The sequence below is a fragment of the Glycine max genome, chromosome 1 (assembly GCF_000004515.6).
Source record: "Glycine max cultivar Williams 82 chromosome 1, Glycine_max_v4.0, whole genome shotgun sequence".
In the NCBI taxonomy this organism is placed as follows: Eukaryota; Viridiplantae; Streptophyta; class Magnoliopsida; order Fabales; family Fabaceae; genus Glycine; species Glycine max.
The window spans coordinates 46,943,456-46,961,394 of NC_016088.4; the positions used below are offsets into that span (position 1 = coordinate 46,943,456).

General features: G+C 31.7%; 1 protein-coding gene across 1 annotated transcript; it reads left to right on the forward strand.

Annotated features, from left to right (window-relative positions):
- The first annotated feature begins 12,988 nt into the window (after window positions 1-12,988).
- LOC100779655 (vesicle-associated protein 1-2) lies at window positions 12,989-17,368 on the forward strand. The gene is made up of 8 exons (XM_003516974.5): window positions 12,989-13,193; window positions 13,341-13,411; window positions 13,611-13,692; window positions 14,111-14,226; window positions 14,319-14,483; window positions 14,572-14,622; window positions 15,254-15,331; window positions 17,015-17,368. Exons 1-8 carry the CDS (start codon window positions 13,142-13,144, stop codon window positions 17,123-17,125), a joined length of 726 nt encoding a protein of 241 aa, XP_003517022.1. The 5' UTR covers window positions 12,989-13,141; the 3' UTR covers window positions 17,126-17,368.
- The last annotated feature ends 571 nt before the right edge of the window (window positions 17,369-17,939 follow it).

The following is a 17,939-nucleotide window of genomic DNA, read 5'->3' on the forward strand; positions in this document are numbered from 1 at the left end:
CTTATGAAGATGGAAGAATTATACGGTAGTTGGTTCAAGGAAAAGTTTATGGATGTATTATCTTGATAAATTATAGGTAATAAGATAAGTTATATCAATTACATGTCCTTTTGTTTTTAATGATGACATCTAGATTGAGTCGAGGCTCGTATTCCTTACGTTCATTTTTTTTCCTTCTGATCAGCCAGAAAGGTATGATTGATGGGGGTAGAAGGGGTAACCAACCCGTGTACATCAAGGAAAACGTAGCTAAAAGCATAAACCATATAGGTACTTATCTTTCAATTACATCAAAAAATAAATGACTAACTCTAGAATCACTATTTGACATATCCCTGTCATGTATAATGTAGCTGATGTACTGCATATTGCATAATTTCCCACCAGCTTCACTACTCCCTAGAATTAGCCATTCCAACAATCAGACCCTTCAAAATGAGAACCAGCACCAAAATCGAGCTGGTAACTTATTTGTTATGTTGTTCCCTATATCCAATATCAGTAAACCTGCTGCACCATGTCTGATTATAACAAACCGTGCCAAATTACAGCTCCACCAATATATCCACTATATACCAGAGACTGTTGAACCACCACTTAAGAGAATTACCTGCTGAAAGCCCTGTCTCACAACAAACCAAGTGCAGCAGCGTGTATAATGTACAAAGTGCCAACTATCTACCTTTTAGACACATTGACAGAGTTGACCACTCATAAAGCAAAAAGTTAAACTTCCTGCTCATATTTGATAACCATAGCCAGGATCTTAGCATGATCAAATCCCACATTCTTTCACTGTTTAGAACTGTGTTGTTGAAAATAATGTCATTCCTTTGTAGCCAAATAGTCTATATGACTGCGAGCCAGACAACCCTCTGTTTGAGCTGTGCTTCCTTCTTCAATAAACCATCATTGTGATGTTGTAGAAAATGGATTCTTGGATTATTATGCAGAGCTGACTCAAAGCCCAACCACCCATAGCATCTGTACTACAACCTGAAAGATATCTTACACGAGAACAAGAGATGCTCCACTGTTTCAGCTTCCTCCTGACAAAGTGGGCAGCATGAATCTGAACTCTGTAGCTGCACATTCCTCTAGGGAAGGTTGGTTCTGGTTTGTATTCTAACATGCATCACACGCCAAGCGAATGCTGTCACGTTAGAAGGCGCAGTTGTGCTCCATAAACATTCAAAGACCTCATTTTGGCCTCAAGAACTAGATTGCATCAATAATTTATTGCCCTGTTTAACAGAGTATGTGGTCTTTTAAATGTTGTTTTAACTGAACACCATTCACCTTATTCAAAAAATTCTTTACAATAGGCTTTTCCTGTTAGAACCATTGTCTCCTCCAAGTAAACTCCTTTCATTCATAAATGATAATCAGTTTTGGCTGTTTTTGTTTTTTTAGGTATCCTTGTCTTTTTCCTCTGCTCTTTTTACCCTCGATCTGCTTCTTAATCAGCATCTTGATGAATAACAGAACATAGAACAAGTGTGATTTTTTTATATTTTTTTTAGATGTGTGAGAACAAAGATTCACGTTTAAATAGGAGGGACAAGAAACTGTGAACTGCGAGTTCTAGGATAGTTGTTTTTGTGAACAGTTACATTAGAGGATTTGCGTTTTACTTTGGTATTATACTGAATTATTCATCGTAATGCCCAACTGTGTTGGGCTACTCTAACAGTGTAAGTGCTTGGTTGGTTCACTTCTTACTTTTTTTTGTTTTAAACTGTTTCTTAAAATAATTCTACATTATTAGGCAATCTATTTCTCATCTAAATTCTATTGAGTTTTAAAGTTGTTTGCAAAATAAGTGTTTTAAAAACAAAAAACTACAAACAACTAGAAGATATTTTCTGTTGAAATACCTAGGAGACAAACTTTTAGAAAAGAAAAATATGATCATGGGACAAACACTACCAAATATATAGAAGGGACAACAAAATTTTAGAAAACAAAAACTATTTTCGAAAATAGTAAACAAATAAGGCTTGCAATTATTTTTCTAGTCAACATTGTAAAACTATATTTAATTTTTCTCAAAAGTATGTTTTCACACTTCAGAATTATCTGAAACCAAGTTTCAATTGAAAGCATACAATTGTTTTTTCAAATTCAGTTTGCAAAATAAAATTCAAACTTAGGTTTAAAAAGTTTAATCCAAACATACACTAAATTTCTCAAATTTTCTTATGCGCACCATGAGATTCGTATTGGGATGACTCTCTATGAACGGGGTTTGGTGAAAACTGAAAAGTTCCAAGTGAAGTTATATTTATATTAGTCAGAACATGTTCCTTAATTGGCTGGGTAAGCATTTTCTTGTCCCTTTTCTTAATTAGCAATAGACTGACGCACACGTATAAATAAGACTGCAGCTAACTTGGTGTGAAGAATTCCTAAAGATGTGTAGAAATGAAAGCAAAGATGTGGGAGGGGGAATGGAAATAAAGTCAATTTACATTTGCTTGTATTGTGTGATTCTAAACAACCAAGAGAAACGTGGGTGAGTATCAAACTCATATCCCAGGGTTCAAATCTTACAGTCAATGTGAAAATTTTATTGATGAACCATTTATAAATATTTTTATAAGTGTTCAGTAAGTCTTAAGATATATCATAACTCGAGATTTAACTCATCTAATTTTTTTTCTACAAATAAAACAATATCAGCAACAACATAGCAGGATGCGAAGAAACGCAACATGAACTTATTACATTCATTTAATTCATCATGAGTAAACATTTGATTTTTGAAGGACAAGAAGCGTTAATTAAAATGTCTAACATTTGGGAGAATAAAATGGTGGTGGGAATAAGGATGAAAAAAAAAGTCACGATGGTTTTAGAGCAGGAATCGCACCTTGATTCTGATGTTATTATAATGCAATTAGTTGAAGAACGGAATATGGTGTCATTTACAATCATTTTTCAAATGATCAAATTCAACATGGTTGTTTATAGTCAACTTTTAATCACAAATTTGGTATTGAAATATGTACAAGGCATTTATAATCATTTAATCAATCATTTTTTTCATATTGAATTTTGTCACATCCACATGGCAACGGCTCAAATTGACTAAGTAGTGAAAGAAACAAATATAAATATTACTAACTAATTTCTTAGGGACACTAACTAATAAATTAAAATTCAATTTCTTATTAAAAATATATTTAGTGTGATTAATATATTGTGTGCTATAATTTTTTAGTATTATTACTATACAAATCATTATTCCAAGAACTAGCGGGTTCCTAATACCACGATTCATGAAAAATTAATAGCTCGTTGTTAATTATAGTCAGATAAAATGTGGATAATTATATTTTGATAAATACAAATGTTATCAAATATATACGTTTTGATAAAAGAAAAGAAGTTAATATTCTTTGGGTACGATTACAAAGTTTCTAAATCATTATTCATTAGATGGCATCTAAGGTACACCACATGCTCAGAACACCATAAAAAGGACAGTAGTTGAACATAAGGGATAGCATGTGATTGTTTACATATACAACTCAAATAACAGATCAGTTATGTTATTTTATTAAATATCCCAAGCCCCCTTCCAATCAATAGCCGCCATGCAGTTATATCCGGGGCTCAATAGTTTCTTGAAATTTCCACTTTTGAGTAACTTGTGTGATAGTGAAACTACCGAACAAGTGTTCCTCACTCTTTATGCTTGCTTGAATTTGATAGTCTTTACCTAAAACAAATTTGTTTTATGTGAAAGGTTAGGAATCTCCCAATTCATAGGATTAGAAATTAATTTTTATTCACGATATTTAATTGTTACTGATCCAAAAGAATTTTATACACAGTAAAAATTGAATATAATTTTTTTATTAAATAGATTGTTTTTCTACATATGAATGTAACAGAGTCTTACACTAATGTGTTAACATATGAATTATAGTGTTTCAGTAAATTAGACAACAGGAGAATTTGGATTTTGTTCAAGTGAAATGCTTTTTCAAAACATAAATTTCCTACACTATAATAAGATGTTTATATTTATCATTATTTGATTAAATCTAATGCAACATTCTCCATGAAAATTCCAATGGACACCCACTGCGTCTTGGAATCCTGCTCTATATTCTACATAACTTGAAGCTTGCATTCTAGCTTGGAATTGCAAGTATTTGAGCTGAATTATCACACTCATTGGCAATCGTATAGACTAATATGCCATTGAGGTTAAAATTGTAATTTCATTTCTTCGCTTGAAAATTTTAAAAATGCTTGATTCATTCTTTATAAATTATTTAAACATGTTGAACGTGTTAATGTTATGATATGGGAATGATGGTGTTGATTGGCTATTAATATTGAAATTTCGCTGATTCGGCAAGTAATATTTTAAATAAAAGGATGGGCGAAAATCGTAATTTGATGTAGATTCACAAAGGACCTTTTAGAAGATTAATGAGTATAAAGAGGGGTGGGGAGCCAAATCACTCTATTTAGTGGTCAAAGCTAGCAGTCAGGGATGCTTTAGCTAATGCATGGTAGTTCATTTTTGACCCACCCACAATTGACTAGTACCTACTTGTTCATAGTTTTTTCTACTATCATATAATATTGGTTAATGACTTGTGTGTTTATAACATAAAATCAAGTAATCATTGTAAATAGCATCATGTATCTTTTATAAGAGTCAATTATGTTCAAGATAATAAAGTTTTCCCTTCATATATTTAATACACTAGTCTTGTTAGACTCTAATTTGAAATTATTGATTAAGCTTAAACAACAGCACCTAACATGTAATTCTCAAATTATTTATTAAGACATAAAATGAATGTTATTTATTTGTCCTAAAACTAAAAGAAATTGTTAAATGTATTTTATGGTCAATTTCTTCTTCCTAAATTTTTTCTCTCACAGTATTAGGTGTGTCATAGATCATTATTTAGCATTCATTAGTGACTTTTTTTGTTGCATTATTGACATATTTTAATGATTTTTTTCTGTTTTAGCTAAATTTTGTAACATTGGACCAAGTGTTATTTTTATTAATTTTCGAACATTTTCTTATTGTTGACATTGTTTTACTAGACAAGCCATAACTTTTTGCACAAAGCTAGAATTCAAGTGATTCTTATCTTGTTTGAAATATAAGAGGAAGTTCTACAACTTTATGTCTCAAACTCAGTCTAATTCAGACTACTCATGGGTCAAATTCCAGTTTAGTACTATGGCCCTACACTTGTATTTTCAGCTTAAGCATTTTTGGGCCTAATTTGTAATTAGTGGCCCAATTACACTTTTAAGTAGATTTTTGAAGAGTTTATGAGAGATTTATCAAAAGATATATAAAGATATCCTCTTGTATTTAACATTGATTATTGAGATATAGAGTTAATATCATTATAATATATTTTCTTATCTTATCTTATCTTTAGAATTATTTCCTTTATTAGGATGAGGATTTCATCTTTTCAAGATTTGCTTCCTCTATTAAGATTTTATTTTATCTTATCTTTATGTCATATAAGATTAGGAACAATATATTGAGAATTTTAATTAAGGATTTCCATTATCCTTTGTCTCCTTTTTTTATGTAATTTTATCTTTCAATGTAGATGCTCATGAAGAGCTAAATTCCTTTTTCAATCCAAGGGTCTCAAAGCCTACAGTAAATTTGAGTTTCTCAGTGCTTAAATTTTGAATTTGTAATATGTTTCTTCCTTTTTTTTTTGTTTTCAATGTTTTGGGTTTAATGCATGATCATTATTAGATTTAAAGAATTAAATTCAGAATAGGAATAGGGTTGGTTAGTCTTATAGTAATTGATTGATTGATTTCCAATATATTTTGTGCTTGAATTCGGTTAAATTCGAGAATGCGATTGTTTTATCTCATGAACTTGTATTGGATTTGATTGATTGTTTGTTTGCCAATATGTTGTGCGCTTCAATTCAAGTCAAATTCGAGAAAGCAATTGTTTTCTTAATTTTCTTAATACATGATAGATGATTATCTTATGAACTCATATTGGATTACATGATTATGAATTCATCATATAACTCTAAAACCGTGATGATTTAACTAAAAGCTTTGATCCTTTGGTTGATTTTATTTGAATCCGTTTTAGTATTTTTATTGAATTTTGTGTTTTTTTTTATTAATTCTACAAACGACAAAAGAGAGGATGTTTTTTTTTTATTGAATTTTGTGTTTTTTTTATTGAATCTGTTCAAATTAATTTCGACATTTAATGAATTGCATCTCTGATAGAATGACCTAGGGTTGTGCCATGTTCTATAAAATTATTGGAGATCCTAGTAACTTTCGATAATATCCTCAGCAATGTTGTTAGTGTGCTCAACCCAAGAGATTGAAATTCCATATCAATTAAAGTTGATTAGATATTCATAAAAAGAGAGGATGAATTATGATCTTTAATAAACTTTGGTCTAAATTGAGCAATTGAAATTTCTTGTGATATATTTTTGTTTACAATGTCTTCTTGGTTATGAGAGGATTCTTATAAGCATGGAAATAACATTTACTCACTTAAATATATTTGGAAAATATAAAATGATAGTGCATAAATGTTTGGAAGCAAGATATTAATAATTTTTATAAAAAATTATTCTTCTCGAAGTTATTAGAAGCTAATTTCTCAAATCAGAAAACTTTGATCTTGCATTTTTGAAGGTATAAATCAAATCAATTTTGAATGAAACTTTACATACATGATAACAAGTATTTTAGCCTATGCATTGCACACAATAAATGTTTATTTTACATAACTAAAATTTATAATTTATAATAAATAAATATTTCTAAGTATGTAAGTTATTTTATAATTAAATTTTGTAATAAATTAATAATTTTTAACATATAAATTATATTTTAAATTTATGATAAATAATATATTTTTTAATATATTTTTATTTTAAATTATTGATAGAAAAATATTCAAGTTGTAATATATTCTTATACTTTAGGAACAAAAAAGTATTCTCATATATTTCTTATAGATAAGAACAAAGATAATATTTGTAAATTAATTATAACAACCGAAACGGAAGGTTAGTGCAAATGTTTTGTAAATACTTTACACTATCCCCCCCCCCCCAACTATATTTTTAGGTCCCTATTAACACCAATATTCTTTCCTAAATTATTTTAGTTTGTTTTATGAAACACTCTAGCAACATTATTTCTCTTTTTTTTTTAATTTGGTATGCTAAATATAATTGAAGTTACATTTTGGTTTTTTTTTTAGGAGAAATAAACTTATTTCATATCATTGAGAATAGTAGCATAAATATACATGGGAATACGCTCATAAACATGATGACTAGCTTTAAATCTAAAAGCTTTAACTAGAGAGTGGACTACTTGATTTGCTTGCCTCCTAACTAAACTCACCCTTGAGTTTTGAGAATTACATAAAAGAGAATAACAATTATCAAGCAAAGCATAAAAATCTGAAACTCTTCTTGGTTTGGACATTAAACCATCAAGAATAGATTTACAATCCACCTCAAAAAATAATGTTCTAAAAATGCAGTTGACTACTCCAATGGATAGCTTGTAAAAGTGCCTAAGCCTTAACTTCTTTTGCACCTGGAATTCCTCTCACTATCATTGTTTTCACCTTAAGAAACTAACCATTTTCATCTCTTAGTACCATCCTAGCACCCTAGCTTCCTTCACATCTAAAAATTACAGCACCTACATTTATTTAAACCAAACCTAGTGGCGGTTTTTTCCAACTGAGATCAATAGTTGGTTGGTTGAGAGGTTGACGCAAGTTGTGTGTTGTATGTGCTCAAATTGTTGGCCATTCATTGAGGAATTGGAGACACTGCAATGTTGATATTGCTAGTGTGGTGTTCATCCCTTACCAAACTCTCTCATTTCTCATTTTCCAGATGCTCCAAAGGGTAATAGCAAAGATGTTTTGTGACTCTAGTGGAAAAGGATCTAGCAAAGAGAATATCAATGCTACTGTAGATTCTGAACTTTGCATATGAAGATTTATGATGTCCCATAATCCTACAACTTCCTAGATGCTTCAAACCTGAAAACAATTGAAAAAACATGTCATTCATTCTCCATTTTAGTTCCACAATATTTACTAAGACTTGTGTGTTGGACTTCTTTTTGCTGAAAGCGAGTTCTTGTTGGTAGACCACTCCTAAGTGTGTGCCATAGGAAGTACTTCACCTTAGGAGGGATTCGAAGAGCCCGTATAAGATACCAGTTTCCTTCCACCTTGAGAGTACTGTTACAAATCATTTTTTCCATGAGGTGATAAGCTAATCTCATAGTAAAATTTCCACTTGCACTTTGGTTCCAAATAAGAAGATCATTAGCTTGTGAGTTCATCAAAGGGATATTCTGAATTACTTGAACATCAACATCATTAAAAATTTGTTCAACCATATCCATTTTCCAACTATTTTTTTCATGATCAATAATGGAATGGACATGCAAATTTTCGAGACCTAAAGGTGGAGAAGATGAGATAAAAGACTTATTTGAATCAGGTAGCCATGGTTGGGTCCAAATATTAATCAAATTGCCATTGCCAATCCTACATCTCATGCCTTCCTTAACCAAAGCCTATGAAGCATGGATGCTATGTCATGTAAAACTTGGATTATGCCCTAGAGGGGCATCCAAGAAACCACCATTGGGGAAGTATTGATTTGAGCACCTTTGTCACTATAGCATTAGGATTTGTTGTGAGATCCATCATTGCTTCCCTAGCATGGCAAGATTGAAGCCATAAAGATGTCGAAAGCCTATGCCACCAAATTCCTTGTTCATTGTCAATTTTTCCCAACTAAGTCAATTAATTCCTTTTCTTTGACTATTTCCTGAGTTCTACCAGAAAGAGTTCATCATCTTTTGAATTTCATTTTGTAGAGTTGATGGAAGAAGGTAAACACTCATACAATAAGTTGGAATCTCCTAAGCACAAGATTTGAGAAGAACTTCTTTGCCTGCCTTGGATAAGTGTTTATTGGACCAATGATTGATGCGACTTTAGAGCCTATCTTTCAAAAAATCAAAAATAGATTTCTTATTCCTACCAATGAGAGAAGGAATTCCAAGGTATTTTCTAGTTCCAATCATCACAAAAACTCCAAGAAAGGATTTGATAAAGTTTCTCATGTCATTTTTTGTGTCAGAACTGAAAAATACCTTAGATTTCTGGAAATTGATAATCTGGCCAAATGCCCTTCCCTAGATGTCAAGAACGTTGTTGAGAGAATGAGTTTCTGCTTCAGTAGCCTTGCAAAACAGAAAATAATCATCAGCAAATAAAAGATGTTAGAGGGTTGAAGCCTCCTTACACACCTTAATAACATGAATATCTCATTTCCTCTAAAAAATGCCTCAAGAGACACGAAAGTCCCTTTGTGCACAATATAAAAAGGTAGGGTGACACCTGTCTCGGTCCTCTCCCAGGTGTAATATTGCCAAAAGAATCTGTATTCCTAACAAAGTATTTAACAGTTTCTAAATAAGTTTTGGTCCATCCAATCCATTTTTCATTAAACCCCATTTTAGCCATGAATCACATCAAGTAACTCCACTAGATCCTGTCAAAAGCCTTGCTGATATCATGTGGTGAAGAATTTCAGAGACAATAACAACTTTTTCCAATATAGAACGTCCCTCAATAAAAGCAAATTGCTCCAAAGAAATACATTTTTGAAGTAAAGGCTTAAGGCGGTTGGCTAGGGTTTTGGAAATAATTTTGTAGAGAACATTATACAAGGATATAGGTCTAAAATCTTTCATAGTGGTAAGGTTTGGAATTTTAGGAATAAGGACAATGGATGTTTTGTTTATTTGAGGAGGGAAAGAGCCATTTCAAACCAAGCTATGGCTGTAGCAAAAATATCAAGGCCACAGGCCCCAAAATTTCTTATAAAAAGTTGGGCTTAAACCATCAAATCTAGATGATTTGTTTGAGCCCATTTGAAAAAAGGGTAGTTTTAAACTCATTAATAGAAAAAGGAGTAGTGACGAGGGAATTATCATCAGACGACAAGTAAAGGGAAACATGGTTTATTACTTCATCAATTTCAATAGTAGTACCACAATACAATTGATCAAAGTAGGAATTTGCAACATTACAAAGCTTATTATGATCTGTTACAACCATGCCATCATCATGAACTAGAGAGACAATATTGTTCATATTCTTTCTTGTTGTTGCATAAGAATGGATGAAGCGAGAATTGATATCACCATCCCTAAGCCAATAGACTTTTGCTCTTTGCCTCCAATAGGACTCCTCTTGAGGGATCAAACTATTCAATTGTTCCTTGGCAGTTGCAAGCTTTTTTGCATAATCTTCATCAATAGCTTCTCTCAAGGATTCAAACTCTTTGAGACATAGGTCAACATGTGATCTAAAAGCAAGCTTGACTTGTTTGTCCCATGAATGCTAAGTTTCAAAATTAGGTCATCATAAACTCCATTATTCCATCCTTCTTTAACAATAGCATCAAGAGATGGTTCCAACAACCATGAATTTTTGAACCGACAATGTTTTCTACAAGGCTTCTTGCAATTAGCATCTAGCAAAAGACGAATGGGTGAATGGTCAGATTTTGATGCTACAATATTTTTTAGTTTGAAATTTGGGAACATGTCAATCCAATCAAGATTTGCCAACATCGTGTCTAATTTTTCTTCAATGGCATCTGATTTTCCTTTACTTTTTGATCATGTGAATTTATATCCTTCCATGGGGAGATCATGGAGGCCACTATCTGAAATAGCATCTCGAAAAACCTTGAATGAGGTAGTTTGGATGGTCTCGATTGCCAATTTTTTCATCTGTAGACTAGAGATCATTAAAATCTCCAAAAATGCACCAAGGAAGAAGGAAAGAATGAGAAAGAGTATGAATAAGATCCCAAGAGATTTTTCTTTTTTCTTTTTGGGGAAACCTGTCAATTGCCATATTTGCAAGCCATTTTTATGAAATTAAGGGAGAAGTTGAGGAGATGACAATCAAATGGTTGTTTCCAAAACAGAGCAAGGCCACCACTCCTTCCATTAACATCAATAGCAATGCAAGAGTCAAAGTCAGTGAGATTTTTTATTTCTTCAATTCGTCTAGAATTCACAAGGGTTTCACAGAGAAAGATGGCATGCAAATGGTATCACATCTTTACGGTAGTTTACCACACTAACAATGTAAACTTTGGCTTATGTAGCAAATGTTAATATGATGCCACATCTTTCATAATTTGTCATTTTAAAATATTATTGTCACATGTTACCAAATTGACTAAATTAATGTGATAAACTGATACAAGAATCCACTTAATCTAACTTAGTCATTTTAAAATATCAAAATAAAAGTTTTTAAAATTAAAAAATCATACTAAAATAAAATAAAAGACTAAAAAAACATTTTAACCTTTTATTTAATATTTATAATGAATCTTTAGCTCTTAAATCTTCATGTTCATGGAAAGAACTCAATTGACAACAAGGTGCACTACATTCAAGCTCATATTAATCTACTTGTTGGTACTAGTTCACTGTCCTCGTAAAATTCATCCAAACAAGAAGAGTGGATAATTGTTTTATTTAACTAAATTGAAAAAATATTATGTGAGAAAACATATATTGAAAGCCATTACAAGAATATCATTTTAAACTGAATAAGAACCTTCAACAGGACATGAATTTAATTGTTTGTGTGCCAACAAATACTTGCATCCAATTGAATGTATCATTATTAATTGCAAACATTAACAATCCATTTAAGCACATGGATACCTTCCACCAATAATGTACAAAGGTACAATGCCAAAAAAAAATTGACATTTTTTGGTATGTTTCCCATTCACCTGGAATCGAATTAATTCTTATATAGCAAAAGTACACCAACTATTAAAGTCAAATTTGTTTAACACTGCTGTCAAAAAATATTGTTTAACACGATCTTACATCGTTCAAGTTCATTAATATTTCTTCACAGAAATAATCTAAAATAGAAAATTATAATTTAATGTTAATAGGAAGTTAAAATTTCATATTAAAAAAATAAAGATAAAAGGGTTTTGTAATATTTAAAAAATCTAATTAATTTAGTTAATTAACCTTATAATTTTTTTATTACTACGGTAAAATACTTCTTGCTTGAGTAAACCACCAAAAAAACCCGTCGATTCAAACAGACCTTCCAAAAAGAATATATACTTTATTTTGACAAACCAACAAAGAATAATATCAACCTTGAAAGAAAAATTAAATAAAAGAGAAAGAAATTTACAAAAGTAAAAAAACACATCATCATGCAGGGAGAACCAGAAAAAAAGCACATCATGATTGACATATTTTTATTTACCTCGACATGAATTATTACATCACTTTATGGGAGGAGTGCTATAAATATATTGTTCGATATATATATATATATATATATATACCAATTGATACATTTCTTTTAATTATTATTAAAAATTATAAATGATAAATAAAATTTTTAAATAAGGAATAAATTCATATAATTTGTAACAAATTTTTTTTAAAAATAAAAAAATATGTTAAAAAATAAAAAATACTAACGTACCATTATCTAATTATAAATAATTCTATATAATAAATTTATTAATTTTTATAATAATTATATTAATAATTATTTCTGATTGATGAACTATAAAAAAGTTTTTATACTAAAATTATATTACCATTAAACTCTTAATGATATTTTCTCTATACGTTTTTTTACCAAATATATTTTTAATATTTTCTCTATATTAAAAATATAATATATTTTGATTTATATTTTTTTATTAAAAATATAATATATGGTATTACAAATAGATTTTGAATATTTAGAGTCAATTTAGTCTCCCACTGTATTAAGTTTATTTATAAAAAATTAAATAAAATCATAAAGATGGGACCAGTTAATATGGTCATGATTTTGAACATTAAAAATGACGAAAGTACCCTTCCATTCGATGCTTTGTATCATGTAAAAATATTTTCCAAAGATCAGAGACAATCACAAAGTGTCCCACGTTGTTGCTTTGCAAGTTGCGAGTCTCTCTTCCTACGACAACCGTTTCCTCTCGCCGGAAAACCGACATTGATCTCTCTCTCCGCCGATCCGTCCGCCATGAGTTCCGGCGAGCTCCTCCACATACAACCCCAGGAGCTGCAGTTTCCCTGTGAGCCTATTCAGATTCATTAAAGATTTTCACTTTTCTCTTCAAAATTCAATTTTTTCGCTTTTTTATTCGGTTTCTGCTTCTGGGTCTTGTTCTAATTTCTTGTTTCTTTTTTAATTTTTCTGGGTTTTGGGTTTGCGAAAATAGTTGAATTGAGGAAGCAGATCTCATGCTCTTTGCAGTTGTCTAACAAGACTGACAACTATGTGGCTTTCAAGGTTCCAATTTTACTCTTTATGTTTCTTTTCTGATTCACTTCTGAATTATTTTTTTTAGAATTCATTTTTATACCTTTTTTTTGGGTATAGTCTCCACCCCCCTCCCCCCCCCCCCCCCCCCCCCCCCCCCCCCTCTTCAATTTTTGTGTGTTGTGGAGAATTGTAATTTTGTTTTGGGGTGCAATTCATGGTTTTGCAGGTTAAGACAACAAATCCTAAGAAATATTGTGTTAGACCTAACACTGGAGTTGTGATGCCTAGGTCTACTTGTGATGTCATAGGTTTCTTTTTCTCACTCTATATTTCTATCTTCCCTCCCTCTTTCACACAAAAGCACACTTGCATGCAAAGAGAATCTATCTTTTACTTGATTTGGTGGGCTATATATGGTGAAATACTTTATATTTGTAATTTTTGGGTTAAGTGTTGCTATAGATTATAGATTTATCGTTTTTTCATTTTTATGTGCAATAGTTTTTTTAATAAATAATATATGAACTGACAGTGCAATCCAATCACAAACTGTTGAATTTTATGATAACTAACTTAAAGTCATACCAATAGTTATACCAACGATGATTTCTGATTGATTGATTATGTAAAAACTTTTACGTTGACCGTGTATGCCTATTGAACTTATATTGTTAAGTAACTTTGTTTTCTATGTATTGACTGTTAGTGTCTTATTTATATATTTAGTAACAATGCAAGCCCAAAAGGAGGCACCTCCTGACATGCAATGCAAGGATAAGTTTCTCCTTCAAAGTGTAGTTGCAAGCCCTGGGGCAACCACAAAAGATATCACTCCAGAAATGGTATCCATTCAACAAATTACACTGTTTCATGATAGAATTAATACATGTGACATGTTGCTTAAGTTGATGGTTTACTTTTCTCAATTATATAGTTCAATAAAGAATCTGGTCATGATGTTGAAGAGTGCAAGTTGAGAGTTGTTTATGTTGCTCCTCCTCAACCACCATCCCCAGTTCGAGAAGGATCTGATGAAGACTCATCACCTCGTGCATCTGTATCTGAGAATGGACATTCAAGTGCTGCGGAATTTACAGGGGTGAGTAACCAGTGGGTTTTTGCATATATTTTCAAACAAATTTTCATCTTTTTGGTTAATTAATTTTTGTGATAAACATGCACTGTAGGCTTCAAAAGCTTTCAATGAGCGGGCTGAACATCAGGATGCTTCTTTTGAGGTGACATATACATATATAATTTCTCTCTGATTAGCTTTTTTCTTCAATTAAAAAGAAAAACAGTTAACATTATAATTTCTATCATTATATGTGGCTCAGAGTACTTTTTAATTTTGGAAAAATCTAATGCTTGATGTTGGTTGTCGATCCTAACCTGAACATGCATGTAATAACATCTCCTTTTGACCCCTACCCAAAAGGACCGGTTTGCTTGTCATTGTAGAGATATCAATTATCATGATAACTCTAATTTAATTTTTGGAGGTTGGAATTACCTTTCAAATGTTTTTGAAACACATAAATTTCTAAGCTTTCAACTCTATGCATCAATTTATATTACTGTTTTTGGCCTTTTGTCAGTAATCTTTTCTTCATAGCCTTGTGGTACTGTGATTTCTTCTGTTTTCTATTTAAGCATGTTGTTTGGAAATGCTCCTGATGATAAACTGTTTGAAGTGGATTGATTTGAGTCATTATTTGCATTGACAATTCTATTATTGGAAGAAATTTTCTGGTAACTCATCGAAGCAGCTGTCTCAACTACATCAAAGAAGAGCTCAGGATTGCTCTTAGTGATATACTAATTAATTAAGGAAAAATGGTGCTCATTTTGAACTTATTTTGGTTTCAGGCAAGAGCTCATATTTCTAAGGTAACTGAGGAGAGGAATTCTGTTGTTGAGCAAAACAGAAGACTTCAGCAAGAACTGGTATGGAATTCATTCTGAAAAAAAAATCTTCTAAGCATGCTTCTACATGTGTTATGTTGAATGTTTCTACTTCCTATAGATCTTGATTGTTCTCCTGTTATGTTATGCATTTATTAGGATGAACTGAGTTCAATATCCATCTCATTATGTCTGAATTTACAGTTTGGGGAAGAGAAGTTCATCTTAGTCATGTGTTCATGAAGCAAAGTGTATCTGAATATCTTTAAATCTTTGTCTGATTTTGAGTGATTAATGATCAGGAAAATAGAGGCAGGAGAACTGAAAGGAACCTGTTCTGTTTGCTGCTTCTAAACTAATTTTATTTTCAGATCAAAAGAAATAGTAAACTGAACAAACATATGCTACTGTGCCGATTCTTGAAAGCTTTTGGTTCAGTTTCATGTTAGCCATATCCATAGGCTTAGTCTACTATTCATTTTGCTAAACTGAGTATATTAGTATGGTTGTTGGATGGTTTGAAAATCAACCCTCACAAACCAATGGACATCCTGAAATTATTTACCTCCTTAACCAATCACCTTACATTTCTCATATAGTTTTATATGCCTAACTATTTTATCACCTATCATAGAAATAGAAAGGAGAATTGTTTAGATGGCTTGTTGCAGTATTCCTATAGTTGCAATGCCTAATATATTTTGAATCCTTTGATTGCTAAGTAAGGAGCCATGATAGTCTTGCACTCTAAATTCTCACTCTTCTTGGTTCTATGTTCTTTTCTGATCACTTCAGATTCATTTTTACTTCTCAGACTAGATGCCTGTTTGGCAAACACATAGAATCAATTCTTTCTACCTTGCCACATGCATCAATGTAAATTTGTGGTTGAAATTAATCTAGGCACATATCCCAAATTCCCAATTGTTTTGTCCTGAGTGGATGAGGTGATGAATTCAGGCTAGAATGTTGTCTGGTCCGAACCGATTGTTGATTTGATTGAACTAAATACTTGATCATCTGAACTCTAATTTCAATTGAGACTCTGGTTTGTCTAAAGTATATGACAAATGGATGATGTCTTTAAAAAAGCTCAAGTTTTTTTCTTTCTTACTTGCAAAAGACACTCTGACCTTGAAATTAGTAATGACGAGATGTAATAAATGTATATCTTTCATCGTGATGGTGGTGGTGTATGTATAGGTGTTAGATCTGAGCAAGAATCCTTAGCATAGGGCCCAAGGCCCCTTGTGGGCGATTATACGTTACTTTGGTTGTGTGCATGTAATAAATTTAGAAATACAAGCTAGGTTGGATGATTAAGGGAGAAGGGAAGGAGGGGGGAAGATCATAGGTTGGATCCCTCCAGCCAACAAAACTAACATTTTAATAACTAACATATGCCGATAAAAAAAAACATCTAATAACTTCACTCCTAGTGTTGACTTTGGTCAAAACTAGGTGTTTGGGCTTAAGACCAATCTGGGTTTAAGCTCAGTTCTCGCATCACCAATTACATTCAACAGTTCACTACTAATTCTACTCAACTTTAAAACAAACGCATCTCTAGATCATTTTCCATTAGAGTACTTGTAGTGCAGTCTAACTGTAGTCGTAATGGTTAAATGTTTGATGAAGAACTCAATAAATACATCATATGCAATTATTTTCATTTCATAATTCTCATTAAATTTTTTGGATTGATTTGGAATCTTCCATGTGCAGGAGCTTTTGAGGCGTGATGCCAGCAGAAGCCACGGCGGTGTACCATTCATGTACGTAGTTCTTGTTGGCATCATTGGACTCATCTTGGGTTTCCTATTGAAGAGGACGTGACCTGAGTGATGGCCAAGTTCTCTCCAAAAGGTGATCAATTGTAGAAAGCAACAAGAAGTATGTGCGATGATGTGAAAAAACCAATTTGTTGTCTTATTGTCGTGTATTGCTCCTACAAATTTGGAATGTGTGGTCAAAAAATAGGTACTTCTATCAGCCATAGCAATCATAGACAGTGGACAAATTTGTATCATGGGAAGTGTATTGTTATCTGATATGGTACATGTGATCAATTCTTTAGTAGTTCCTATTTCCCAGTCTAATTGCTAAATCATGGCACCATGATAGTGCCTTTTTGAAGCTATAAAATTATTCGTCGTAACACAAAATTATTCTCAAGTAAAATATATAATCAATCAATCGGTGCTATTTACTAATCTATGCACAAACTGGGCTACGTGTAAGCTTTTCCTCAATTATCCCCACCTCTTTCTTTTTACTCTTGTTTTCTCTTTTATTGATTAAATTATACTAACACCCTCTTAGATTTTTTTTAATTACACATAATCTTACTGTTTTTTTTAACGTTTACAACTTTATTTATAGGGGTATTCGATGTAATGTCTTTTAAACAATTAAGGCGTTAGTACGTGTATATGGGTGTTAGTGTAATATTCCAACAATTAAGAGGATATTGTAGGGATAGAAAAAGGAGGAGAATTGTATGCAATTTGAAAACATCTTCAGAGTGATAGGGTAATTTACTCTTATTTTTTGCTAATTCGTCACCTTTAGTTAGTGATAAGCCTCTAATAAAGGAAAAAATGGCACAATGTTTTTCGGGCATAAACTTTTTTTGAGGTTGTTAATTTGT

What these genes read in the sequence shown, in the direction of transcription:
- LOC100779655 (XM_003516974.5), top strand. Translation starts at nt 13,142, where the DNA reads ATGAGTTCCGGCGAGCTCCTCCACATACAACCCCAGGAGCTGCAGTTT. An exon ending in ATCAGGATGCTTCTTTTGAG is followed by an intron (nt 14,623 to 15,253) that starts GTGACATATACA and finishes TTTTGGTTTCAG; the next exon opens with GCAAGAGCTCATATTTCTAA. An exon ending in GAAGACTTCAGCAAGAACTG is followed by an intron (nt 15,332 to 17,014) that starts GTATGGAATTCA and finishes TTCCATGTGCAG; the next exon opens with GAGCTTTTGAGGCGTGATGC.